The sequence below is a fragment of the Rutidosis leptorrhynchoides genome, chromosome 6 (genome assembly GCF_046630445.1).
Source record: "Rutidosis leptorrhynchoides isolate AG116_Rl617_1_P2 chromosome 6, CSIRO_AGI_Rlap_v1, whole genome shotgun sequence".
NCBI lineage: Eukaryota > Viridiplantae > Streptophyta > Magnoliopsida > Asterales > Asteraceae > Rutidosis > Rutidosis leptorrhynchoides.
This window is the reverse complement of record NC_092338.1, coordinates 387,239,557-387,267,421: the sequence shown is the minus strand read 5'-3', so window position 1 is coordinate 387,267,421 and position 27,865 is coordinate 387,239,557. Positions and strand designations below refer to the sequence as shown.

The 27,865-nt window shown below is 34.6% G+C and overlaps 2 protein-coding genes and 1 long non-coding RNA gene across 4 annotated transcripts; 1 reads left to right on the top strand and 2 right to left on the bottom strand.

The window, feature by feature from the left end:
• Nucleotides 1–16,220: 16,220 nt before the first annotated feature.
• On the bottom strand, nt 16,221–17,063 carry LOC139855806 (dehydration-responsive element-binding protein 1E-like). The gene has a single exon (XM_071845049.1). The coding sequence runs from the start codon at nt 17,061–17,063 to the stop codon at nt 16,377–16,379; it is 687 nt and encodes a 228-aa protein (XP_071701150.1). The 3' UTR covers nt 16,221–16,376.
• Nucleotides 17,064–17,957: 894 nt separating this feature from the next.
• LOC139853075 (uncharacterized) lies at nt 17,958–19,916 on the bottom strand. Of its 2 annotated transcripts, none has more exons than XR_011761272.1 (3): nt 19,753–19,916; nt 19,509–19,643; nt 17,958–18,577 (listed from the first exon to the last, which is right to left on the bottom strand). It is a non-coding gene; the product is annotated as an uncharacterized lncRNA (long non-coding RNA). The 2 variants fall into 2 exon arrangements; XR_011761273.1 differs by having other exon boundaries at nt 17,959–18,577; nt 19,522–19,643.
• Nucleotides 19,917–22,707: 2,791 nt separating this feature from the next.
• On the top strand, nt 22,708–23,252 carry LOC139854967 (uncharacterized). Its single transcript, XM_071844236.1, has 2 exons — nt 22,708–22,747; nt 22,870–23,252. Exons 1-2 carry the CDS (start codon nt 22,708–22,710, stop codon nt 23,250–23,252), a joined length of 423 nt encoding a protein of 140 aa, XP_071700337.1.
• Nucleotides 23,253–27,865: the final 4,613 nt, after the last annotated feature.

The following is a 27,865-nucleotide window of genomic DNA, read 5'->3' as shown; positions in this document are numbered from 1 at the left end:
TTGATTCAAGATAATATTTATCTATTTATTTTTATACATCTAACTGTGGACAACTAGTTGTAGGTTACTAACGAGGACGGCTGACTTAATAAACTTAAAACATCAAAATATATTAAAAGTGTTGTAAATATATTTTGAACATACTTTGATATATATGTATATATTGTTATAGGTTCGTGAATCAACCAGTGGCCAAGTCTTACTTCCCGACGAAGTAAAAATCTGTGAAAGTGAGTTATAGTCCCACTTTTAAAATCTAATATTTTTGGGATGAGAATACATGCAGGTTTTATAAATGATTTACAAAATAGACACAAGTACGTGAAACTACATTCTATGGTTGAATTATCGAAATCGAATATGCCCCTTTTTATTAAGCCTGTTAATTTAAGAATTAGGGAACAGACACCCTAATTGACGTGAATCCTAAAGATAGATCTATTGGGCCTAACAAACCCCCTCCAAAGTACCGGATGCTTTAATACTTCGAAATTTATATAATATCCGAAGGGTGTCCCGGAATGATGGGGATATTCTTATATATGCATCTTGTTAATGTCGGTTACCAGGTGTTCACCATATGAATGATTTTTTTATCTCTATGTATGGGATGTGTATTGAAATATGAAATCTTGTGGTCTATTGTTACGATTTGATATATATAGGTTAAACCTATAACTCACCAACATTTTTGTTGACGTTTAAAGCATGTTTATTCTCAGGTGAATACTAAGAGCTTCCGCTGTTGCATACTAAAATAAGGACAAGATTTGGAGTCCATGTTTGTATGATATTATGTAAAAACTGCATTCAAGAAACTGATTTCGATGTAACATATTTGTATTGTAAACCATTATGTAATGGTCGTGTGTAAACATGATATTTTAGATTATCATTATTTGATAATCTACGTAAAGCTTTTTAAACCTTTATTTATGAAATAAAGGTTATGGTTTGTTTTAAAATGAATGCAGTCTTTGAAAAACGTCTCATATAGAGGTCAAAACCTCGCAACGAAATCAATTAATATGGAACGTTTTTAATCAATAAGAACGGGACATTTCACCGATCGGATTGAAACGGTGGATCGAGAAGGTCGAATCGGTGTTTGCCATAAGTAAATGTACTGAAGAGGACAAAGTGAAGTACGCTACGCATACCTTCATAGGTTCTGCGTTAACATGGTGGAATACCTATCTAGAGCAAGTGGGACAAGATGATGCTTACGCACTACCGTGGTCAGCATTCAAGCACTTGATGAACGAGAAGTACCGTCCCAGAACCGAGGTCAATAAGCTCAAGACAGAACTTAGAGGGTTACGAACCCAAGGATTTGATATTACCACGTACTAAAGACGATTCACAGAATTATGCCTATTGTGTCCGGGAGCATTCGAAGATGAGGAAGAGAAGATCGACGCGTTTGTGAAAGGATTACCGAAAAGAATCCAAGAAGATATAAGTTCACACGAGCCCGCCTCCATACAACAGGCATGTAGAATGGCTCACAAACTAGTGAACCAGATTGAGGAAAGAATTAAAGAACAGACTGCTGAAGAGGCCAATGTGAAGCAAGTCAAAAGAAAGTGGGAGGAAAACGGTGATAAGAATCACCAATACAACAACAACAGCAATTACAACAATAATCGCAACAACTATCCCAACAATCGCAACATCAATCGCAACTACAACAAATGGCCCAACAACAACAACAACAACAACAACTACAACAATCATCCCAACAACAATAATAACCGCAACAACAACAACAATCAGAAGCAGCTATGCCAAAGGTGTGAAAAGTATCACTCGGGGTTCTGCACCAAATTTTGCAACAAGTGTAAAAGAAATGGTCATAGCGCGGCGAAGTGTGAGGTCTACAGACCAGGGGTTAATAGAACGAAAGGAAAAAATGGTGTCGAAACGAGTAATGGCGGAGCAAGTAGTGTCGGAGCAAGTTATGCCAATGTAGTTTGTTATAAATATGGAAAACCGGGCCACATTATTAGAAATTGCCCGAACCAGGAGAACACGAATGGACAAGGCCGCGGAAGAGTTTTCAATATTAATGCGGCAGAGGCACAGGAAGACCCGGAGCTTGTTACAGGTACGTTTCTTATTGACAATAAATCTGCTTACGTTTTATTTGATTCGGGTGCGGATAGAAGCTATATGAGTAGAGATTTTTGTGCTAAATTAAGTTGTCCATTGACGCCTTTGGATAGTAAGTTTTTACTCGAATTAGCAAATGGTAAATTAATTTCAGCAGATAATATAAGTCGGAATCGAGAAATTAAACTAGTTAGCAAAACATTTAAGATTGACTTGATACCAGTAGAGTTAGGGAGTTTTGATGTGATAATCGGTATGGACTGGTTGAAAGAAGTGAAAGCAGAGATCGTTTGTTACAAAAATGCAATTCGCATTATACGAGAAAAAGGAAAACCCTTAATGGTGTACGGAGAAAAGGGCAACACGAAGCTACATCTTATTAGTAATTTGAAGGCACAAAAACTAATAATAAAAGGTTGCTATGCTGTTCTAGCACACGTCGAGAAAGTACAAACTGAAGAAAAGAGCATCAATGATGTTCCCGTCGCGAAAGAATTTCCCGATGTATTTCCGAAAGAATTACCGGGATTACCCCCACATCGATCCGTTGAATTTCAAATAGATCTTGTAACAGGAGCTGTACCAATAGCTCGTGCTCCTTACAGACTCACACCCAGCAAGATGAAAGAACTGCAAAGCCAATTACAAGAACTTTTAGAGCGTGGTTTCATTCGACCAAGCACGTCACCGTGGGGAGCTCCTGTTTTGCTTGTCAAGAAGAAAGATGGTACATTCAGGTTGTGTATCGACTACCGAGAGTTGAACAAACTTACCATCAAGAACCGCTACCCACTACCGAGAATCGACGACTTATTTGATCAACTACAAGGCTCTTCTGTTTATTCAAAGATTGACTTACGTTCCGGGTATCATCAAATGCGGGTAAAAGAAGATGATATTCCAAAGACTGCTTTCAGAACACGTTACGGTCATTACGAGTTTATGGTCATGCCGTTTGGTTTAACTAATGCACCAGCTGTGTTCATGGACCTTATGAATCGGGTGTGTGGACCATACCTTGACAAGTTTGTCATTGTTTTCATTGATGACATACTTATTTACTCAAATAATGACCAAGAACACGGTGAACATTTGAGAAAGGTGTTAGAAGTATTGAGGAAGGAAGAATTGTACGCTAAGTTTTCAAAGTGTGCATTTTGGTTGGAAGAAGTTCAATTCCTCGGTCACATAGTGAATAAAGAAGGTATTAAGGTGGATCCGGCAAAGATAGAAACTGTTGAAAAGTGGGAAACCCCGAAAACTCCGAAACACATACGCCAGTTTTTAGGACTAGCTGGTTACTACAGAAGGTTCATCCAAGACTTTTCCAGAATAGCAAAACCCTTGACTGCATTAACGCATAAAGGGAAGAAATTTGAATGGAAGGATGAACAAGAGAAAGCGTTTCAGTTATTGAAGAAAAAGCTAACTACGGCACCTATATTGTCATTGCCTGAAGGGAATGATGATTTTGTGATTTATTGTGATGCATCAAAGCAAGGTCTTGGTTGTGTATTAATGCAACGAACGAAGGTGATTGCTTATGCGTCTAGACAATTGAAGATTCACGAACAAAATTATACGACGCATGATTTGGAATTAGGCGCGGTTGTTTTTGCATTAAAGACTTGGAGGCACTACTTATATGGGGTCAAAAGTATTATATATACTGACCACAAAAGTCTTCAACACATATTTAATCAGAAACAACTGAATATGAGGCAGCGTAGGTGGATTGAATTGTTGAATGATTACGACTTTGAGATTCGTTACCACCCGGGGAAGGCAAATGTGGTAGCCGACGCCTTGAGCAGGGAGGACAGAGAACCCATTCGAGTAAAATCTATGAATATAATGATTCACAATAACCTTACTACCCAAATAAAGGAGGCGCAACAAGGAGTTTTAAAAGAGGGAAATTTAAAGGATGAAATACCCAAAGGATCGGAGAAGCATCTTAATATTCGGGAAGACGGAACCCGGTATAGGGCTGAAAGGATTTGGGTACCAAAATTTGGAGATATGAGAGAAATGGTACTTAGAGAAGCTCATAAAACCAGATAATCAATACATCCTGGAACGGGGAAGATGTACAAGGATCTCAAGAAAAATTTTTGGTGGCCGGGTATGAAAGCCGATGTTGCTAAATACGTAGGAGAATGTTTGACGTGTTCTATGGTCAAAGCTGAGCATCAGAAACCATCAGGTCTACTTCAACAACCCGAAATCCCAGAACGGAAATGGGAAAACATTACCATGGATTTCATCACTAAATTGCCAAGGACTGCAAGTGGTTTTGATACTATTTGGGTAATAGTTGATCGTCTCACCAAATCAGCACACTTCCTGCCAATAAGAGAAGATGACAAGATGGAGAAGTTAGCACGACTGTATTTGAAGGAAGTCGTCTCCAGACATGGAATACCAATCTCTATTATCTCTGATAGGGATGGCAGATTTATTTCAAGATTCTGGCAGACATTACAGCAAGCATTAGGAACTCTTCTAGACATGAGTACTGCCTATCATCCACAAACTGATAGGCAGAGCGAAAGGACGATACAAACGCTTGAAGACATGCTACGAGCATGTGTTATTGATTTCAGAAACAGTTGGGATCGACATTTACCGTTAGCAGAATTTTCCTACAACAACAGCTACCATTCAAGCATTGAGATGGCGCCGTTTGAAGCACTTTATGGTAGAAAGTGCAGGTCTCCAATTTTTTGGAGTGAAGTGGGGGATAGACAGATTACGGGTCCGGAGATAATACAAGAAACTACCAAGAAGATCATCCAAATTCAACAACGGTTGAAGACCGCCCAAAGTCGACAAAAGAGCTACGCTGACATTAAAAGAAAAGATATAAAATTTGAAATTGGAGAGATGGTCATGCTTAAAGTTGCACCTTGGAAAGGTGTTGTTCGATTTGGTAAACGAGGGAAATTAAATCCAAGGTATATCGGACCATTCAAGATTATTGATCGTGTCGGACCAGTAGCTTACCGACTTGAGTTACTTCAATAACTCGCGGCTGTACATAACACTTTCCACGTCTCGAATTTGAAGAAATATTTTGCTAAAGAAGATCTCACTATTCTGTTAGATGAAATCCAAATCAACGAAAAACTTCAATTCATCGAAGAATCTGTCGAAATAATGGATCGTGAGGTTAAAAGACTTAAGCAAAACAAGATACCAATTGTTAAGGTTCGATGGAATACTTGTAGAGGACCCGAGTTCACCTGGGAATAAGAAGATCAGATGAAGAAGAAATACCCGCATTTATTTCCAGAAGATACGTCAACACCTCCAACTGCTTAAAATTTCGGGACGAAATTTATTTAACTGGTAGGTACTGTAGTGACCCGAACTTTTCCATGTTTATATATATATTAAATGAAATTGTTATTTACATGATTAAGTGTTTCCAACATATTAAGCAATCAAACTCGTTAAGACTTGATTAATTGAAATAGGTTTCATATAGACAATTGACCACCCAAGTTGACCGGTGATTCACGAACGTTAAAACTTGTAAAAACTATATGATGACATATATGATTATATATATAGTTAACATGATATTATGATAAGTAAACATATCATTAAGTATATTAATAATGAACTACATATGTAAAAACAAAACTACTAACTTAATGATTTTGAAACGAGACATATATGTAACGATTATCGTTGTAAGGACATTTAATGTATATATATATCATATTAAGAGATATTCGTACATCATAATATCATGATAATATAATAATTTAAAATCTCATTTGATATTATAAATATTGGGTTAACAACATTTAACAAGATCGTTAACCTAAAGGTTTCAAAACAACACTTACATGTAACGACTAACGATGACTTAACGACTCAGTTAAAATGTATATACATGTAGTGTTTTAATATGTATTCATACACTTTTGAAAGACTTCAAGACACTTATCAAAATACTTCTACTTAACAAAAATGCTTACAATTACATCCTCGTTCAGTTTCATCAACAATTCTACTCGTATGCACCCGTATTCGTACTCGTACAATACACAGCTTTTAGATGTATGTACTATTGATATATACACTCTAATGATCAGCTCTTAGCAGCCCATGTGAGTCACCTAACACATGTGGGAACCATCATTTGGAAACTAGCATGAAATATCTCATAAAATTACAAAAATATGAGTAATCATTCATGACTTATTTACATGAAAACAAAATTACATATCCTTTATATCTAATCCATACACCAACGACCAAAAACACCTACAAACACTTTAATTCTTCAATTTTCTTCATCTAATTGATCTCTCTCAAGTTCTATCTTCAAGTTCTAAGTGTTCTTCATAAATTCTACAAGTTCTAGTTTCATAAAATCAAGAATACTTCCCAGTTTGCTAGCTTACTTCCAATCTTGTAGAGTGATCATCCAACCTCAAGAAATCTTTCTAATTTACAGTAATATATCTTTCTAATACAAGGTAATACTCATATTTAAACTTTGATTCAATTTCTATAACTATAACAATCTTATTTCGAGTGAAAATCTTACTTGAACTGTTTTCGTGTCATGATTCTGCTTCAAGAACTTTCAAGCCATCCAAGGATCCTTTGAAGCTAGATCCATTTTTCTCATTTCCAGTAGCTTTATCCAGAAAACTTGAGGTAGTAATGATGTTCATAACATCATTCGATTCATACATATAAAGCTATCTTATTCGAAGGTTTAAACTTGTAATCACTAGAACATAGTTTAGTTAATTCTAAACTTGTTCGCAAACAAAAGTTAATCCTTCTAACTTGACTTTTAAAATCAACTAAACACATGTTCTATATCTATATGATATGCTAACTTAATGATTTAAAACCTGGAAACACGAAAAACACCGTAAAACCAGATTTACGCCGTCGTAGTAACACCGCGGGCTGTTTTAGGTTTGTTAATTAAAAACTATGATAAACTTTGATTTAAAAGTTGTTCTTCTGGGAAAATAATTTTTCTTATGAACATGAAACTATATCCAAAAATCATGGTTAAACTCAAAGTGAAAGTATGTTTTCTAAAATGGTCATCTAGACGTCGTTCTTTCAACTGAAATGACTACCTTTACAAAAACGACTTGTAACTTATATTTCTGACTATAAACCTATACTTTTTCTATTTAGATTCATAAAATAGAGTTCAATATGAAACCATAGCAATTTGATTCACTCAAAACGGATTTAAAATGAAGAAGTTATGGGTAAAACAAGATTGGATAATTTTTCTTGTTGTAGCAACGTGAAAATTGGTAACAAATCTATATTAATCATATCCTAGCTAACTTATATTGTATTATACATGTATTCTAATATATTATGTAATCTTGGAATACCATAGACACGTATGCAAATGTTTTGACATATCATATCGACCCATGTGTATATATTATTAGGAACAACCATAGACACTCTATATGCAGTAATGTGGGAGTTAGCTATACAGGGTTGAGGTTGATTCCAAAAATATATATACTTTGAGTTGTGATCTAGCCTGAGACGTGTATACACTGGGTCGTGGATTGATTCAAGATAATATATATCAATTTTTTTCTGTACATCTAACGTTGGACAACTAGTTGTAGGTTACTAACGAGGACAGTTGACTTAATAAACTTAAAACATCAAAATGTATTAAAAGTGTTGTAAATATATTTTGAATATACTTTGATATATATGTACATATTTGTTATAGGTTCGTGAATCGACCAGTGGCCAAGTCTTACTTCCCGACGAAGTAAAAATCTGTGAAAGTGAGTTATAGTCCCACTTTTAAAATCTAATATTTTTGGGATGAGAATACATGCAGGTTTTATAAATGATTTACAAAATAGACACAAGTACGTGAAACCACATTCTATGGTTGAATTATCGAAATCGAATATGCCCCTTTTTATTAAGTCTGGTAATCTAAGAATTAGGGAACAGACACCCTAATTGACACGAATCCTAAAGATAGATCTATTGGGCCTAACAAACCCCATCCAAAGTACCGGATGCTTTAGTACTTCGAAATTTATATCATATCCGAAGGGTGTCCCGGAATGATGGGGATATTCTTATATATGCATTTTGTTAATGTCGGTTACCAGGTGTTCACCATATGAATGATTTTTATCTCTATGTATGGGATGTATATTGAAATATGAAATCTTGTGGTCTATTGTTACAATTTGATATATATAGGTTAAACCTATAACTCACCAACATTTTTGTTGACGTTTAAAGCATGTTTTTTCTTAGGTGAATATTAAGAGCTTCCGTTGTTGCATACTAAAATAAGGACAAGATTTGGAGTCCATGTTTGTATGATATTATGTAAAAACTGCATTCAAGAAACATATGTCGATGTAATATATTTCTATTGTAAACCATTATGTAATGGTCGTGTGTAAACAGTATATTTTAGATTATCATTATTTGATAATCTACGTAATGCTTTTGAAACCTTTATTGATAAAATAAAGGTTATGGTTGTTTTAAAAATGAATGCAGTCTTTGAAAAATGTCTCATATAGAGGTTAAAACCTCTCAACGAAATCAATTAATATGGAACGTTTATAATCAATATGAACGGGACATTTCATCTTCTACGCCTATCACCGTGAATAATTAACTCTCCCCCACTTGGGGTCTTCACACGAATAAATTTTTCATGGCATTCAGTATCGGCCCTATTATGATCGAGTCAATCCATACCAACAACGATATCAAAATCACCCAAAATCATCGGGATAAGATCTATCTTAAAGTTTTCGGCACCAAAAACGACATCACAATTTTTACACACATCAACCACTAGCACCGTCTTGTCGTCCGCTATTTCGACTTCTACCGGACGACTTAACTGTAGCGACCCGACCAAATCATGTTTGACGGCGCCGTCTACTTAGGTCCCGTTACGTGGTCATAAGTCTTTAAGACAAAGTTTGACCAAAATATGTCGCCTTCATTTCAAAATAAAGATTTGTTCCCAAAGTTTACAAGAATTGTTCAACCAATAGTTAAGTTACAACGTTATAATACGAATGAAATCTAGGCGACACGGTTTAAAATAAAGTCAAAAGACGCTCCATGAAATGCACATATACTCGACATCCAATGCAAGTATCAAATAATGAGCGGAAGCATGTATCATGTATCGTTCAAGGACCTGAGAAAAACATAGAAATCTGTCAACGAAAACGTTGGTGAAATCATAGGTTTAAGTAAGTAAGTACAAGTGAACCACAAGATTTGCATCAATGAAATAATAGTAATACATTCCAAAAGTTTGTTTCACGAGCACCCAATTATCAAAGCTTAACATTCCTTCCATTGTATACCCCATCACTTAGTGCTAGAACAAACACTGATTCTCGAAAATATATTTCATCCGTAGACGGTAGCGAACCGTCAAGGATGAGGGTTGTCAACCCATATGGCCATATAACATAAGTTCTCGCTTACACCCGGCAAGTGTAACTAATGATAATCGAATTGAGGATTTTGTTCTAAACTCGTATGTAGAATGTTTGTTTTCCCGTTCTTGTGTTCACTTAGTTCAAAAGAATCGTTTATGTTTTCTCATCCCAATATAAGTTCAAAAAGAGTAAAAGTGGGACTATGATCTCACCTTGAGTGCACGAGTAGTAAAGTACTTCAACAAGTAAACGTGTGCAAAGAACAATGCTAGTCTTGACCTAAACAATAGGTTTGTATCAATAACGGTAAACACGATAGGTCAAAGATGTTCAATTAGTCCTATGGCTCGTTAAGACTCGATCATAATAGTATGTGAATCAAATTGTCATGTTTCATGCAAGGTACAAGTATAAAAACATGTTAGAACGATTGCACAAATATTTGGTTAAGTTTGATTAAAAGTCAAACTTTGGTCGGTCAAAGTCAACGAAAGTCAACACGTTCGGGTCGGGTTCCGAACTATTTTTCTGAGGTTTTTAATCATATATGAACATGTTAGAACAAGTTTCATGTGAATCGGAGGTCCGTAGTATGCCAAACATTTTTCGTAATTTGGACATGGTGGTCAGAGCCTGACCAAGGCTTATGTCGCGCCGCGACATAGTCTGGCCACGCCGCGGCATTAGCCGTGCGCTGGTACCTGGTCAGTCTCAATTGTTCAAGTCCCAAATCAAAACTCTTTCAAGCATAAATTACAAACCGCTAACATTTAGAACTCGCACCTTATATCGTTGGAAAGGTAATTTGACAAAGAACACAACTAAACACAATTCATCAACCAAACTTCCACTTACAACAACCAAAAACCGTAATTAAACGTTCATAATCAAAGTTCAAGTTCCAAAAACGCATTTTATGATTCGGGCAACCAATTTACATGAATGATATGCCGTTTCGAAGGTAATCAAGCATACAATCCAACTAAACACTTACCAATAATAATCCATGGCATTCAATGCATCAAAAGTCCATTTTAAGTTCATCAAACCCTAACCCAAATTCACCAAAATCAATAATCAAGTTCATGAAGTTTTCTAAGGCAACCTACACATCAAATTGAAGCTAGTGATGCTAGTAACACAATTAAAGCATCAACTTTTAACATCTAATAACATATGATCATCCAAAATTCAAGAACAACACACCAAAATTCAAGTTCATGCTAGTTACACTAAAACAACGAGATCGAGCATATGAATCATATATTCATGTTAGACTTGAGCCATAGACACTAATTAACACTTTTATAAGTTAAAAACATCAAGAACACAAAATCTAGTGATTTTAGAAAGTTACCCAAATGAGATGAAGTTGGTACCAAAATGAAGAGGATGAAGAGAGGATCACGAATATGTAATTTATTTTGTTGTAAGCCTACTAGATCGGATTTAGATGATGATTGAATGAATTTGGTTTTGGGTGTGTGTGTTCTTGCTAGAGAGAAAGAGAGAGATGGAAATGAAAATGAATGGGTGAAAGGGGTTGACCCTTTGACCTAGTCAAGGGTTTGATCCCTTGTCAAGTTTAGTCCCTCAACTTTCGTTCGGGTGCGGGAATTACCTAAACGAGATAATTTAAAACGCGTATCAACGGGAGATGTTATAAACATATAACGGACTTTATATTAGTATAACGGAAAAGTAAATGGAAAAAGGCGGGATGTTACATTAACTTAGCTAACGGTCTATTAAGTTTAGGCACAAATTTTGGAGACACAAACGACAAATTTGCACCGCTATCAAATAGAATCCTTGCCGGATTGGAATTAACCATAAAAGTACATGATACCACCTCGTTGGATTGCTTGGCTTTATTATTCGTCATCAAATAGTTGCGACCCCTAGCCGTACCCGCTGCTTTCTCTAGACGCTTAGCATTATCGTTTCGTAACTCGGGACACTCCGAATTTCGGTGTCCTTCTTTGTTGCAATTAAAACAAGTGAGCTTGTTTGTTGAAGTTGGCTTAGGACAATCTCGAAACATATGTCCACGTACCCCACAATTGTAGCAAGTAGGGACAAAGTTCCCAAAACCACCCTTCTTCACACTATTCGCACTTTCGGAACCCTTCTTGTTTTTCTTGTTAGAAACGTTAGAATGACTAGAATCTTCAAACTTTCTCTTAGAAAAAGAGAAATCACTTTTCCTTGGAACCTCCGGCTCAAAACCCCGAGCCAATTCAAATAACTCTTCAAATGGCTTAGCCATACCCTGACTAATCTTACCCTTGAACTCATCATTCAAAGTACGGTAAAAATCCTTCATTAGCTTGTGATCATCACCAACATATTCCGGGCAAAAACGAGTCTTTGCCAAGAAGGTAGACTTGAGAGTAACCAAGTGCATTGAACCTTGTTGCAAATTGTGCAACTCGTCCCGGATTCTATCAAGATCGGAAGAAGTTCGGTATTCTTGGAAAAATTCCTTCTTAAACTCCTCCCATGTCAAGCTCATGCATTGCTCTTCACCATATAATTTGATTTTATCGTCCCACCACAACTTGCCCTCTTCGCGCAACATGCTAGACCCATACCACGTCTTCTTCTCGGGAGGACACTCTGTGGTACGGAACGCCCCCTCGATATCGGAAATCCAACAAGTGCTTTTCAATGGATCCCTCACCCCATTAAACATCGGAGGTTGAGTATCCTTGAAATTTTTGTAGTGGAAGTCCCGCCTTCCACCCCCACCATTTCCTTCACCCCCTTCGCCTCGAGGATAAATGTTTCTAGCGTCTAAAGCCTCCTCTATTGCGGCTTTCATTCGTTCATTGATCATTTCGGTCACTTGTCCATCAACCGACTCTTGGAAGACCTTTCGAACATCTTCAAGAAAATCCTTTTTTAGCCTTTTAAAGATGGCCTCAACCTTGGCCGTGAGTTCAACGTCCTCACTCGTACTTCCGTCATTGGTGTCGTGTCCATTTCTCATCTTCATTCTATTAAACGAAGTAAATTAAGCAACGAAACGAAAGGACTTAACACATATGTATATACATATACACCACACTACGCCATCTTGCTCAACAATCGTCGTACATCGCTTGTTTGACACGATTTGAACCCGTAACAATGGTAGCTAATCATTGTTACGCGAGCACGTCGCATTAACTTGCTAGTACAACGCCTATCTCGCTTGATGATTACTGAAACAACACAAAATAATTAGTGCAAGGTTAATTCACATAAACCCTAGCACTAACAATTCCCGTTCCGACCCAAAGTTCTACAAGTCCCGCATAAAGCGCACACACAATAAAGTCTAAGTCTAGACACCTATCTCAGGTCGCCTAAATCCCATAGACCATGCTCTGATACCACTTGTAACAACCCGACTTCGCTAATCCAAAAACACACCCCAAAAAAAAAAAAAAATCTGGACCTGTCTATCTGGACGGCGTCCAGCACTTAAGACCGGGACGGCGTCCAACATATCTGGACGGCGTCCAGATTTCCTGGAAGCTGCTGTCCCCCGGGTCCAACTCACGTGAGCGGAAATCCCGCTTCCCGACACTTTTAAACGAAAACCTTTTTACAACGTATCACAATATAATAAAATAAGAGGTTTCCTTCATCAAAACAAGTTTTACAACATCGGGCCCACATCGACCCGTCTTACGCGTTTCGATCTAAAATACAAGTTTCGACCAATACAAGTTTAATTTCCAAACGACACTAGAGCATGGTGTTTGGGGTTAAACTACCCAAATCTTGGCCGAACTTCCAAAAGCTAACCCAAAAGCATCCCCCATCAAAATAAGCGGGAGGCCACTAATCCAACCGAATACCTTTGCATTTATCCACGCCGGAGCCTAAAAAGGTAAACAACGAGAGGGTAAGCTAAATCTTAGTGAATGCAATAATTATACATATACATATATAACTTACTTACTTGCAAACACTTACGCCAAATTCGCATACATACTAGCTACATAATTAGCATACCTTTAAAATGTATATCGCTAAAACCCCGAAAACCACGCTAGTATAACAATATCATATAATACAACAATACAATATGCTACAACACGAATATATAACATTGATGTTCACAACATCCATAGTACTCAAGATCTTAAGGCTAGCCCAACGAATGGTATCGTCAACATTGAACTTAAAACCCATTCGCCTATATTAATGTGGTATCGTCAACACCGAACTTTAAACCCACATATGAGGTATTGTCAACAACGAACTTTAAACCCTCATCCAACGTCACTACCATAGTCGTATGGCATCGTCAACATCGAACTTAAATTCCATACATTTATATTAATGTGGTATCGTCAACAACGAACTTTAAACCCACATATGAGGTATCGTCAACAACGAACTTTAAACCCTCATCAACACCACAATATACTCTAGGGTACGTTATCGTCAACAACGAACTTTAAACCCTTACCCCCCCCCCCTTAGTAAATAAATCATATACATACATATATAATTATTCCACTCACCTCAAAGTCTTTTGTGAAAGATAACCGAGCTTGCAACTTCAATGTAACGTACCTGTTACATTTAGCACAATAATCAATCACGACTCAAGTTGGTCAACCAACTCACTCACCATTCTAGTGCCATTTTGACCCAAGGTGAAATTCCGACCCATTTGCACCCTTAACCCCAAGATTTGGGTCAACACTAACAAAACCCTAGCACTAGTCAAATATGGTCTTAAACACTTTAAAATCACAAGTTTAGTGTGTTCTCATACGCATTTAACAACCTAGGTCGCCCAAGACCCATTTGACCCATTTCGAGGTCAACACGCCCATTTGGGTCACCCACAACCCAAATGACACCCTCTAACATTAACTACAAGTGTGCTAGTGATTTACTAAGCCTTTAAGATCCATTTACACACTTTAACATTTCAAAACCCTAGGTTAGTCATCTTTTGGATCTTCATGACCCAAACTTACCCAAAACCCCCAAATCACTATCAAATGGGTTTTATGTGCAACACTAAACCAAACCCTAACCCTTAAACTAGTTAAAGTTAAGAAATCAAGGTTAAGACTTACCAACACAATCACCACGTAGCTAGCGACTAGATGAACCACTTTAAAACTCGCTCTAAGACCCGAATCAACCTCTTTCTTCCTTTAATGGAGCTCTCTCACTCTAGAACTTCCTCTCTCTCTAGAATTTAGTGGAGGGAGATAAAGTAGATGGAAATGGAGTAATGAGGCTCACCAAAACTGATCTAGGGTCATAAAGTCGTCCACAAAGTGAAATTACCAAGTTACCCCTTTTAAATATCAAAATACCAAAGCTGGCTCGTCAGGCCATCTGGACGGCGTCCAGCCCTTCAAAACGGGGCGGCGTCCAGCCCTGTTGGACGGCGTCTAACACAACAGAGAAAAACTGGATCTTACATATAATCTTAATAATAATTAATATAAATAAATAATAAAGTAATGAAATGAGAGTCACAGGTTCTACAGTAACTCAAATGATAATTTCGTTCACCAGTGACACTTATGTCCTATTGTACCGACAGTTTATCCCGGATGGCTATATCGTGTCCATTGCTAAACAGTTAAAATACAAAAGTGTTCCTAAAAATTCCAAATTTTTAGATTAAACATATTTAATTATTTCACTCATTACCTGTTTGAAACCTGATCAAAAAGGTTCGAAAATTATTTATTTTCTGTTCCGATTTATATGTACGGAGTGCTAATATTTAAACTTAAAAAGGTAAAAATACTTTTAACAAATCTAAAATCTTCGTGATCGATTTACAGTTCAACTTTTATTTTAATCCTTCATAAACTCATGCTAAATCAATATGAACGCTAACGAAATGTCAACCGAGTATTACTAACGTTTACTAATTAAGCTCGAAATCCTTTATTTTTAATATATTTTCTCTCTATATAGAAACGGTTTTAAATAGCAAGTTTAACTACTAAAATAAATATGTTGTATATTTTTAAACCATTAGGTTTTATATATTTACAAGTAATATTTATATACATATTTATAATAATAGTTTTCATTACATCGCATATTATTTTACATATTGATTTTCAAAAATTAAATCATATATTATTTCAAATAATATTTCAATTATTATATTTATATGTATCTATATTTAAATATATATGTATTTATTTACAATTAGTTGTTCGTGAATCGTCGAGAGCAGTCGAAGGGTATTTGAAACAGTTCAAAAATTTCGCAACTCAACATTACAGACTTCGTTTATCGTGTCGATTTCATATAGAGATTAGGTTTAAATTTGGTCGGAAATTTCCGGGTCGTCACAATATGTCCATAATGATTACATTAACGGATCATATATGGATCGGGTGACGTCTTATATATAAATAAAATTAAATTAACCGTCTAACATCGTTGGTTCTAAATTTCACTCGTTGCGAATTGGTATTCCTTCTAACGCATGTGTAGGTGACAAATTGGAGCATTCGATGTTAGTATCGTCATAAAAAAAATAACACAAATACGTAGTTATTGAAAAAAAATTATGTCAATCATCATTAAATCATTAATTAATATAAACACAAACATTTGTTTATTTAGGAAAAAATCATAACAAATCTGGAATCCCAAAAAATCAAAATTAGACTTTTTTTTTTATCAAACTGTGATAACTTTGTACGCTATAACGGTACTTTGAGAGTATGTTCAGGAGCTTTAAAACGTTCGCTATTTATCTGTACTAGTTGACTACTGTTAGTAGTAGATGATCGAGCATATGATAGGAATTGACGAAGGGTCTCATTCTGAAAAATTCCATAGCGACACGTCAGCATATTGACTATCCATGTCATCAGAACTCCATCCAACTAAACATCGAGGTGGCGGAATTAACATCCCTTCTGCCATGTCAGCAATTAACCTGGGCATATAAAAAATTGCCTCTTCATCAACATACCTATTCATATCCACCTCAGCAATCGAGCCTTCATCTTCTGACATCTCATCAGAACCCTTGTCATCACTCGCATCCCCGACAATGTCACCATCGTCCACCCCCATATTTGTCGGCCGAAATGCCTCGGCCGCCTGGGCGGCAGCCTTGCAGATGTCCTTGGGATCGTTCGAGACTGGCACGGGTAACCGGGATACTGAGTCAGCAAAATTTAAACAAGCGAGATTACCACGTAATGCCAATGCTGCCACGTCATGAGCTCTAGCTGCCATCTCAGCAGTCGGGTATGTTCCAAGCCATATTCGGGTCTTTTTATTTGGCTCTCGTACTTCACAGACCCATTTATTTTTGTTCCTCATTCGGACCCCTCTATAAACCGGGTGTCGGGTCTCTTTAAACTTTGTTCGACCCGCTCTTTTTTTCGGTTTTGTTGATGCTAGTGTAACTCCATCGTTAGAATGGGGAATCTGCTTGGGTCGGGTACGAACTGAATCATATGAATTCGGGTCAGAGGATGGGCTCGGACTATCCATTTGAAAAAGTGACTTCAGTGTTGCAGTTGAAGTATAAAGTAGGCTGACCTTCACTTTGACTTTTGATGCTTAGTTTAAAATGATTTAATTTAATTTAGAGGAATTTTGGGTATATATTGGGGCTGGGGCGCTGTGCAGTAAAGGGTGGTACTTTGTGCATACGATATCTACGCGAAACACGGGTTCACGTCGGGGGAGCAAAGCCGCACGTGTGATGTGTGGTGTGTGTGTTTTATTCTTAGCATGTAAGGTTACATATTACTACACACTTTCTATTCTATAGTTCTTCCATTATGAAAAAATCGTCTGTTCACATTTGTCCGATATCAAAATATAACTCTTTTTTTCAATTTAAATTATATATGCATTTTTTAATTTATAAAATGTAATAATTTTAAGTAGGAATGGGCGTAATACCATACCGGTACCGAATCAATTGATACCACAATATCGTTTTACTCTAATATAGTTCTGAATACCGTATTGATATATTTGTTTTGATACTGTTACAATAAATATATGTAGTATTCACGTTTATTAATGAAATACACGATAAATATAAAATATAAACAAACAAAAAAATTACTAACTAACGGAAGGATTAACTAAAAATAAATAGGAAAGCCAACTCATACACCAAATAAATAACAACTAGTGAAGAGGCCCGTGGAATCACGGGTTTATCAAAAACTATATACGTAAAGCCTAATTAGAGAATAGTTATATAGTGTCAAAGTAAGGATGTCATCTGAAACAGGTTATCATATTCAGGTCTAAATGAAAAGGGGAATGGTAACAGTTGCTCGGGAATTCATACCCGAGCAACTGTTTCGAATTCAACTCCAATGTAGCCACAACATCCTTATCAAATGCAGGACCCGTGAAAACACGGGTTTACTAAAAAACACCAACTAAAAATGCTTATACAATATAAAAAAATACATCATCATTCAACAAATAGCACAAAAATGCAGCTGCTAAATTTAATAAAATTGCTTATATCCAATATTGTGTACCCAAATACACAAAGCCCTTTAGAAACGATTTTGATGAACCACTACTATATAAAGAGAACATTAGTCTTTCATCAGAACACTCAAAAAATTTAATATGCAAACTAAAATATCATATCATAATACATGAATGACGAATTTATGATAGCAAATTGCAATGCTAATTCAACACTCTTGACAACATTATGTATGAACAAAACCCATATTCACTGTAGAGTGTATGGACACCATTTTTCCCTGTATATTCATCAACTTCTATTTCAGCTACACATGTTACTTAACAACATAAGAAACAAAGCAAATATAAACGATTCTTGACTGCTAACGATTCCAACCACCAACTTACCCCCACAATTAACGTCAGTTTTTCTCAGAGCGTTCAAATACCCATAATGCTCAAGTACATTGAAAAGATACTGGAAAAATGGATACCTTCGGTAGTTTAATATACACATATCTTCTTAATTGTATCTTGCACCTTCTTCCTCTTTAGTTAAGATACTGAAAAAACTTCAACTTAGAATGTAATATGTAATATACCCTTAAATACATATGAAGTTTTTAGAATTCCATATCATAACAAAGAAAGAAACAAAAAGCAAAGTCATCATAGATGTTTACTTAAGTAAGTCATCAGACATGTTTCTTTACTATAAATAAATAAATAAATAAATAAATAAATAAAAAAACAAAAAAACTGCTTTAAGTCACATGACCCTAAACAAATGCAAAATTAGTTCGCCTAAATAAGTCATTATATCATACATTGCATGTTCCTTAACAATTAGTAGAAAGTTAACCACTATTATAACTGAAATGTTTGATACAAACCTCGTGGCCTAACCCATTTACTGAAAAAAGTAGGATGACTAATACATCTTAAAACCTCCAATTTAACCTACAGTAAATGCATAAGAATTTATGATGTAATATAGCAATTCAGTATTAACTTTTTTTTTATAGTGGATAAGTACTCAATTTAGGTACTAACTTTCTAAAAGAGATTTAAATATTGAAACAAAAAGCTCTTAAAAGGAGATGATAAGTATAAAAACAAATCACTTTCCTTGAACAACAATTTAATTGATTGTAAATTTTGCTCATGGTGAAATTTGAGACTTTCAGGAAAAATAAATATAAGTTTTTTTTTGAGCTCACAAATTGTGCCACAATATTACCATGTATCTATTTCTTTCAGACATTTCATCAAACACCTTTAGTGCACTTCTACAATTTTCATTAATCAATAACATGTCAAACATTGAAATTCAATTCAAATAAAATTTACACGTCAATTAACTACTCACTTTTCTTTTTTATTATTATAAATTCTTCAAACTTTATATAAACAGACTAAGAGTGATCTTTACATACACACAATGTACAATTATATTGGATTTATAAATAAAATTAAAAAAATACTACGGAATACCTATTATACATGCCGATTGAGGTGTTGTTTTTCTCGAATTTGAACTTCTACTTGCATATCATTTACGAAATACTCCTCTACTTCTCCATTTTCAGCCGCCAGTAACAAATAATTCACGGATTTAAACCTAAAAATCTTCAAATTCAATAATTGTTAAAAAGAAAAAGAAGAAGGGTAGAAAAAAAACCAAAAAGGTAAATAAACATAGATGTTGAATCTGAAGAAAATCTTGATTATATGATACCTTTTTGAATCTGTATCTGAAAAATGAAGAAGAGGATGATATTAACTGAGGAATTGAATCCATAACAGAGATGAGAAACAGTAGAGGCTTATTATTTTTTGTGAGTAGGGTTTTTTTGAAGAGAGTATAAGCGTGCTTTTTGATATCTATATTTGTCTTCTCAAAAAATTTGAGGCGTGCAGGATCTTGATTACTGGTTTTTTTAAATATTTTATTTTATTTAATTATGGAGTTTTATTAAAAAACGTTTTTTATTAGATTTCTTAATTTTGTTAGATGGTTAAATAAAATTATAAATGAAATTTTTTTATGACATCACCATTCATGTCTCAAATTTTTTCTTTTTCTTTTGAATTTTTTTTAAGATTTGACATACCTTTTTAATGACATCATCTTTATAGCCAAATATAAGATAGTAATAGACTAGAATTTTTAAAACTACTAAAACATAGTACTTCATACAAGTTTAGGGTGTGTTTGGATGAAAAATTAATCAGAGTTGGCAGTCGGAGCTTATTTTTTAATCTTGAAGCTGAAGCTTATTATTTCCATAAGTATTTAGTAAAACAGTTGGAGTTTATAACTATAAGTGGACCAAAGGTGTGTTTGAGTGAAACTAGCTGGGCTGGAGCTGGAACTGGTAGTTGGAGCTTATTTTTTAAGCTTGAAGCTGAAACTTATTATTTTTTATAAGTGTTTGATAAAGTAACTGAAGCTTATAGCTGTAAATTGACTAAGAGTGTGTTTGGATGAAACTACCTGGAGCTAAAACTTGTATCTAGAGTTGGAGGTGGAGCTTCTTATTTAAGCATGTAGCTGGAACTTATTATTTTTTATACGAACTAATTGTTTGGTAAACTAACTGGAGCTTATTTTTCAAACATAAGCTCTACTTATTTCATAAGCTTTTACGAGTAACTTATTTTTTAAGAGCTTATAATTTTTATAAGCTTTACTTTCTATGTTTACCAAACGACGCTTATGATTTGAAGCTTATTAACATCATAAGCTCAAGCTCCTATAAGCTCTCATAACCTTTTTTTTTTTTTTCCTTTAATCTTATCCACATGCAATTAAGGGCATAATAGGAACTTAATCTTCTTATATATTTTTTTTCTATTTATGAAAGTGGAAAATTAATTTGAGACATCCCAAAATGAAATACTGACAATAAATTGGGGACGAAGGGAGTACAAGATTTAGGGTGTTTTTGGGTGAAAATTAGCTCGAGCTGGTAGCTGAAGCTTATTTTTTAAACTTGAAGCTGAAGTTAACTACTTTTCATAAGCTAACAGCTTATTTTTTTAAGCTTGATGGTAGGAGCTTATTTTTTAGGCTCTACTTTCTCATAAGTTCAACTTTTGTTTTTTTTTTTTACCAAACAAAACTTAAAAATCATAAACTCTTTAAAATCATAAGCTCTACCTTTTTAAGTTTTCATAAGCTCCTAAAATAGGCTATCCAAACACACACAAAATTTGTTGTAAGGTTTTTCCTCTTCGAGTTATCCGGGAAGAGCAAGTAATTTGACCTCATACTCTAGTGTGCGCAGTCTATCAGAAATACTCTTTGACTGTTTTCCAACTCTTTCCTTGACCAATCCAAGATTTGAACCTGAGACCTCTTGTAAAAATGTCAGGAGGCTCAACCAGTGGGCTACCTTGGGATGGTTTAAACACACCATAAAAGGATAACATAATATGTATCAAATAATTATTCAAATGGTAGTTATGTAATTTAACATATCATAAGCTAGGAACATATTTTTTAAGAGTGCTCCCAACGGTTTAGACTTTCCCCCCATTCAGCCTATCGCCCACTTGGGCGTCGTTGGCAGTGATACGCCCATGCGGCCGCCCGGCCACCGCCCTCGAATTCGTCCGTTGTCATGTTCTTTAGAGAAATGTTTGTGAACGGATGTTTGTGGAAAAAAATAGCTGTTGATCACTATATATATATTCATATATCATCAATTTTATTTAAACATAACTCTCAATTCTAGTGTATTCTTTAGTGTATTTTTAAATTTATATCGCATTTTATTTATCGTCGTAATATTTTTAATTTTAATTCTTGTAATATTTTTAATGAAAATGTAGTTTTATTTGAACAGGTGTTTGTAATTTATATAATTATCATTATTTAATTATATAACTAAAAAATAATATAAAAAATTAATCTAAAATATTGAGGATGATCATATACATAGCATTGTATATGTATATTTTATTTACTAAAGGTTAAAGGCAGAAGTAACGCGAAGTATAGTCGAAATGCATGGAATATTCGTTAAAAATAAAGATAGCGGATCAGTTTCCGAGCTAATAAAATACTGCGGGTCATTTCGCTAAGTTTCCGCGGATAGATAAACAATTCGCAGACCGCGGATATTTCGAATACTATAAATAGAGAGCTTGGCCTCTCATTTATAGGGGGTTGATTCTCTACCATTTGCCCAAGCCTTTGTGATTTTCACTTGTGACTTTGCCCAAAGAATTTCTACATTGTGCTAAGGTGAATTATGCTAATTGACAATCAAGACCGGGTCGGGGTGGTTGATCACTTGATTGATAAAGTGAAAGATGATCATCGGGGCCCAAAAGAATCATCAAACATCTCATCCTCCATCTTTATCATTGCACTCAATCCTTAATTAAATAATAACTTAATACATGATTGATCAATTTGCGCCATCCGTGGGACACGTTTTTAGAATTAAACCTGAATTTTTTTGTTTTGTGATGTTAAACAATCAAATACCTTGTTTAATTCTAATTGTGCATTGTTTTGAAGATTCGCAGGCGAATACGTTAATAATTTGCGGTAAATTGCTTGTTTAATTGAAGTAATGTTAAACAATCAAATACCTTGTTTAATTCTAATCGTGCATTGTTTTGATGATTCACATGCGAATACGTTAATAATTTGCGGTAAATTGCTTGTTTAATTGAAGTAATGAGCGATATCGGAATTAAAAAGATGTTATTAAAAAGAGGTTATGCGAAAAGCGAACTGGTTGGATGGATGAATTACCCAATGTTTTATGGGCACATCGCACTACTTTCAAGAAAAGTACTGAGGAAACACCCTTTAGTTTGGTGTATGGCTCTGAGGCAGTAATACCCGCTGAAATTCTTGTGCCAACGCATAGAGTCGATAACTTTGAGGAAGAAGCAAACGATGATGCATTGGGCGAGAATTTGAATTTCATTGAAGAGCGAAGGTTAATGGCTGCTATCAGAGAGGCAAATAATAAACAGCAAATTGCCAAGTATTATATCAAAAGAGTGCGCGCTTTATCTTTTGATGTAGGCGAATGGGTACTGCGAAATAATGATGCAAGTAGAGCAGAAAAACTTGGCAAATTAGGACCTAACTGGGAGGGTCCTTATCAAGTTGTGGCAATTAATGCAGCAGGTTCATATAAGCTCGCAGATGTGGAAGGGCGAACTTTACCTAATAAGTGGCATGCCGCTTTATTAAAGCGATACTATGCGTAATTCTGCGAAAATAACATGAAAGCCAAAATGTATATGTACAAAGTGCGAAATTTGTTGCAAGGCCTATACTTGATATTCTTTCTATGTGTTTTTATTTTTAATTTTTGCAAGTCTTGATCACACTTGTGAAAGTATAAAAAGTAGACACTTGTAAGAATATGCAAAAAGTTTGTTTGAGGAATGCCAAAAGTTTATGAAAGGTTTTGTATTTTGTTTCATAGTGCTGAGGTGTTTCGTGATGTTTAAATGGCGAAGTGATGAAATTGCCCACTTTCGCAGAAAATAACTATTGCGAAAGGAACTTAAAATCCTAAGTATTTGATTTTGCCAATACTTAGATGCTTCGCAATGCTAATTGATTGCCTAAGGATCACTTCGACGGACTTAGAAGATTCATAACGTATAAATATACACGCATACAGATTGTTTCGCAAAAGTACATACTTATTATGTGCACGATAATAAAAGTTGGAAATTGCAAAGGACAAGTCAGTGTTATGAATATTATTGATAAAAGCGCTATATAAATAAAAGTACTTGCAAATATAAGAACAGCAAAATTTTTATTAATAATGACGCAGAGGCAGCTGCGCGTTGTTATACAAAGCGAAATTCTATTCCTTGGATAAGTCAAGCTTGATGATGTCATCTGCAGTGACATCCACCTGCTCGCTTATCGCTGTTATCTTAGGGAGGAGAATTTCGGCTATGCCTTCTTGAGCGACAGAAAATGCTGATTACGCCTCTTCTAACGAACAAAGGCGATCAGCTATTGCAGTTGGTAGTTGATAATGCTAAAAACAAACATATATTTCATAGCATTATCCCTCAAGAAAGACAAGCTTTTAGTTGCAATTGTTCTATTTACAAGTGATATTCGTTTAAATAATAAAAGGTGAAGAAAAAAGACAGATTCGACGAATTGAAGACGCAAACGACCAAAAAGCTCAAAAGTACAAAGTACAATCAAAGTGGTTCAAATTATTGATGAGAAACGTCTCAAAATTACAAGAGTACAAGACGCAAAACGCAAAGTACAAGATATTAAATTGTACGCAAGGACGTTCGAAAATCTGGAACCGGGACCAGAGTCAACTCTCAACGCTCGACGCAACGGACTAAAAATTACAAGTCAACTATGCACATGAATATAATATAATATATAATTAATTCTTAAAATTATTTATATATTATATTATTTAATAAAACCGTCGGCAAGAAGCAAACAATCGATTGTGAGCTGGATTCCTGCTTCATGCGATCGCATGGCCTGGAGGCTATATTCCCATGCGATCGCATGAGCCACTTTTTCTGGCCACATCCCTATAAAAGGCAGTCTGGTGCTCGAGTTTATCATACCATCTATCACTCTATCTCAACGTAATATATATATATATATATATATATATATATATATATTATAATTTTAATTTTAATTTTAATTTTAATAATAATAAGGGTATGTTAGCGAATGTTGTAAGGGTGTAAGTCGAAATTCTGTCCGTGTAACGCTACGCTATTATTAATCATTGTAAGTTATGTTCAACCTTTTTAAATTAATGTCTTGTAGCTAAGTTATTATTATGCTTATTTAAATTGAAGTAATCATGATGTTGGGCTAAATATTAAAGACGGGGTAATTGGGCTTTGTACCATAATTGGGGTTTGGACAAAAGAACGACACTTGTGGAAATTAGACTATGGGCTATTAATGGGCTTTATATTTATTTAATTAAATGATAGTTTGTTAATTTAATATAAAGATTTACAATTGGACGTACCTATAAATAACCATATACACTCGATCGGACACGATGGGCGGGATATTTATAAGTACTAATAATTGTTCATTTAACCGGACACGGGAATGGATTAATAGTCTATGGACTTATTAAAACAAGGGTGAATTATACACAAGGAAAATTGGTGTAATTATAGTTTAAGTCCCCAATTAGTTGGAATATTTGACTTCAGATATAAGGATAATTTGACGAGGACACTCGCACTTTATATTTATGACTGATGGACTGTTATGGACAAAAACCAGACGGACATATTGAATAATTCAGGACAAAGGACAATTAACCCATGGTAATAAACTAAAATCAACACGTCAAACATCATGATTACGGAAGTTTAAATAAGCATAATTCCTTTATTTCATATTTAATTGCACTTTTAATAATCGCAATTTTATTTATCGTCATTTTATTTATCGCACTTTTATTTATCGCAATTTCATTATCGTTATTTACTTTACGCTTAAAATTAAGTTATATTTATTTTTAATATTTTACATTAGGTTTTAACTGCGACTAAAGTTTTAAAATCGACAAACCGGTCATTAAACGGTAAAAACCCCCTTTTATAATAATAATACTACTTATATTTATATATATATTTATTTACAAATATAGTTTTAAAAATATAGTGTTAAACTTGGCGAGTTCCCTGTGGACGAACCGGACTTACTAAAAACTACACTACTGTACGATTAGTTATACTGCCTATAAGTGTTGTAGCAAGGTTTAGGTATTTCCATTCTATAAATAAATAAATAACTTGTGTAAAATTGTATCGTATTTAATAGTATTTTGTAGTAAAAATTAATACTCTGTAGTATTTTATACCCCTTCGCTTTAACATCAAGTATTTTTGGCGCCACTGCCGGGGACTTGCTTAAACGCCGGAAACGAAATGCTATAAAAAAAAGATTTTTAATTTAGTTTTGTAAAAATACGTTTTAAAAATACAAAAATATAAAATGAAAAACAAAATATATATATTTTTAAGAATTGTTCAAAATATATAAATTATAAAATATTTCTATTTCTATTTTTAGTTTATAAAAATATAAGTTTTTATTTAATTTATATAAATATTTAATATAAATATTAAAACAGAAAATTTAAAACAGAAAAAAAAAGTATACGGGCCACTACACTGTAGCAGCCCAATATTTGGCCCGGTTTTCTAGTTCATGCGACCGCATGGATCCGAAGGCAAAAAACTCATGCGACCGCATGAAGTGCTCTGACACGCCACATCTGATCCTAGTACTGCATTAATTACGGAGTAATTATAATTATTATTATTATTAAAAACCCTACTTAGGGTTAATTATAATATTAATTATTTTAGTTTTTAGTTTTAGTTTATATTTTAAGTTTTATTTAGTTTTATTAAATATATAAACTTAATACTTTTATAAAATAAATAATATAAAAATAATATTTTTATAAAAATTAGTAATTTTATCATTTTTGTCTCTTTTTATAAATTGTATATTTTTATTATTTAGTACGTAATTTGTTTTTTTATCGCTCGTAACTAGTTTTAAGATATAGTATTTGCCGTAGTTATTTTTTATTTCTAGATTTGTAGGCTTTGCCGTAAAATCCCTTAAGTGCTTTTTCTTTAGACTAAGATTTAGGTGCTTTAGAATTTTGCGACGACGTTTTAAGTTATTGCCGTTTTGGATATAGTATTCCTTTTAAACTTTAATACTTTTAGACGCAACTTTTAATTTTTAGTTTTTAGACTTTTAAGTCTCGACGCGCTACGTTCGTTTTATTATTTTTCGATCTTTTATTTTTCGACGTTTTCCGACGCGCTCTTTTTCTTTCATATTTCTCGACGCTCTATTTTTTAGGACATAGAATTTTCTACTTCTTCTCTAAAATTTCTTTAAACTTCGAAGAAAAAATTATTTTAAGCGTTTAAATTGATAGACATCCAAAATTTTCTGGTTCGTAGTAATAGTTGGATTTGTTAGTGGCGAGTTGTGGGCTTCCGATTTAAAGGGTCCTGGCTACCTGCTGCATCTATTGGCTATTCGAAACGTGGGCAAAATCAGAAAAGTCTATTAATTTGATAATTTATATAATTTTTATTTTTATAACTAATAGGATATTCAGTGAATGCACCGAGCAAAACGTTCACCACCTTTTATACGTTCACCACCTGCAACTCGATCAAGACATCTAGCCAATATTGTCGTCGTTGATTTTTCTTTAGAATCATCATCCAGTCGACCAAGTCCTCCAATTCAAATTTCCGATAATTCATTTTTTGAACCAGACCTCACAATTGAGAATCCGGAGGATATTCAGGGACAATTCAGAGATCCTGAACCACTAATATTTCCTCCGGAACCACCAATCATTCAAATGGAGATTGTCGAAGAACAACCCATTAAATCAGAATCCTCTAGTGATTCAAATTCAACAAATTCAATAATGGAGAATCTGGAGCCTCTAAGTATGGAAGACCGAATGAGAGCTAAAAAAGGTCACGCAATTACTCAACCTGACATTAATGCGCCAGATTATGAAATCAAAGGACAAATCCTACACATGGTAACTAATCAATGCCAATTTAGTGGTGCGCCGAAGGAAGATCCAAACGAACATCTTCGTACCTTTAATAGGATTTGTACTTTATTCAAAATAAGAGAAGTGGAGGATGAACAGATATATCTCATGTTATTTCCCTAGACTTTAAAGGGAGAAGCCAAAGATTGGTTGGAATCGTTACCTGAAGGGGCGATTGATACATGGGATGTTTTAGTTGAAAAATTTCTTAAACAATTCTTTCCGGCGTCTAAAGCCGTA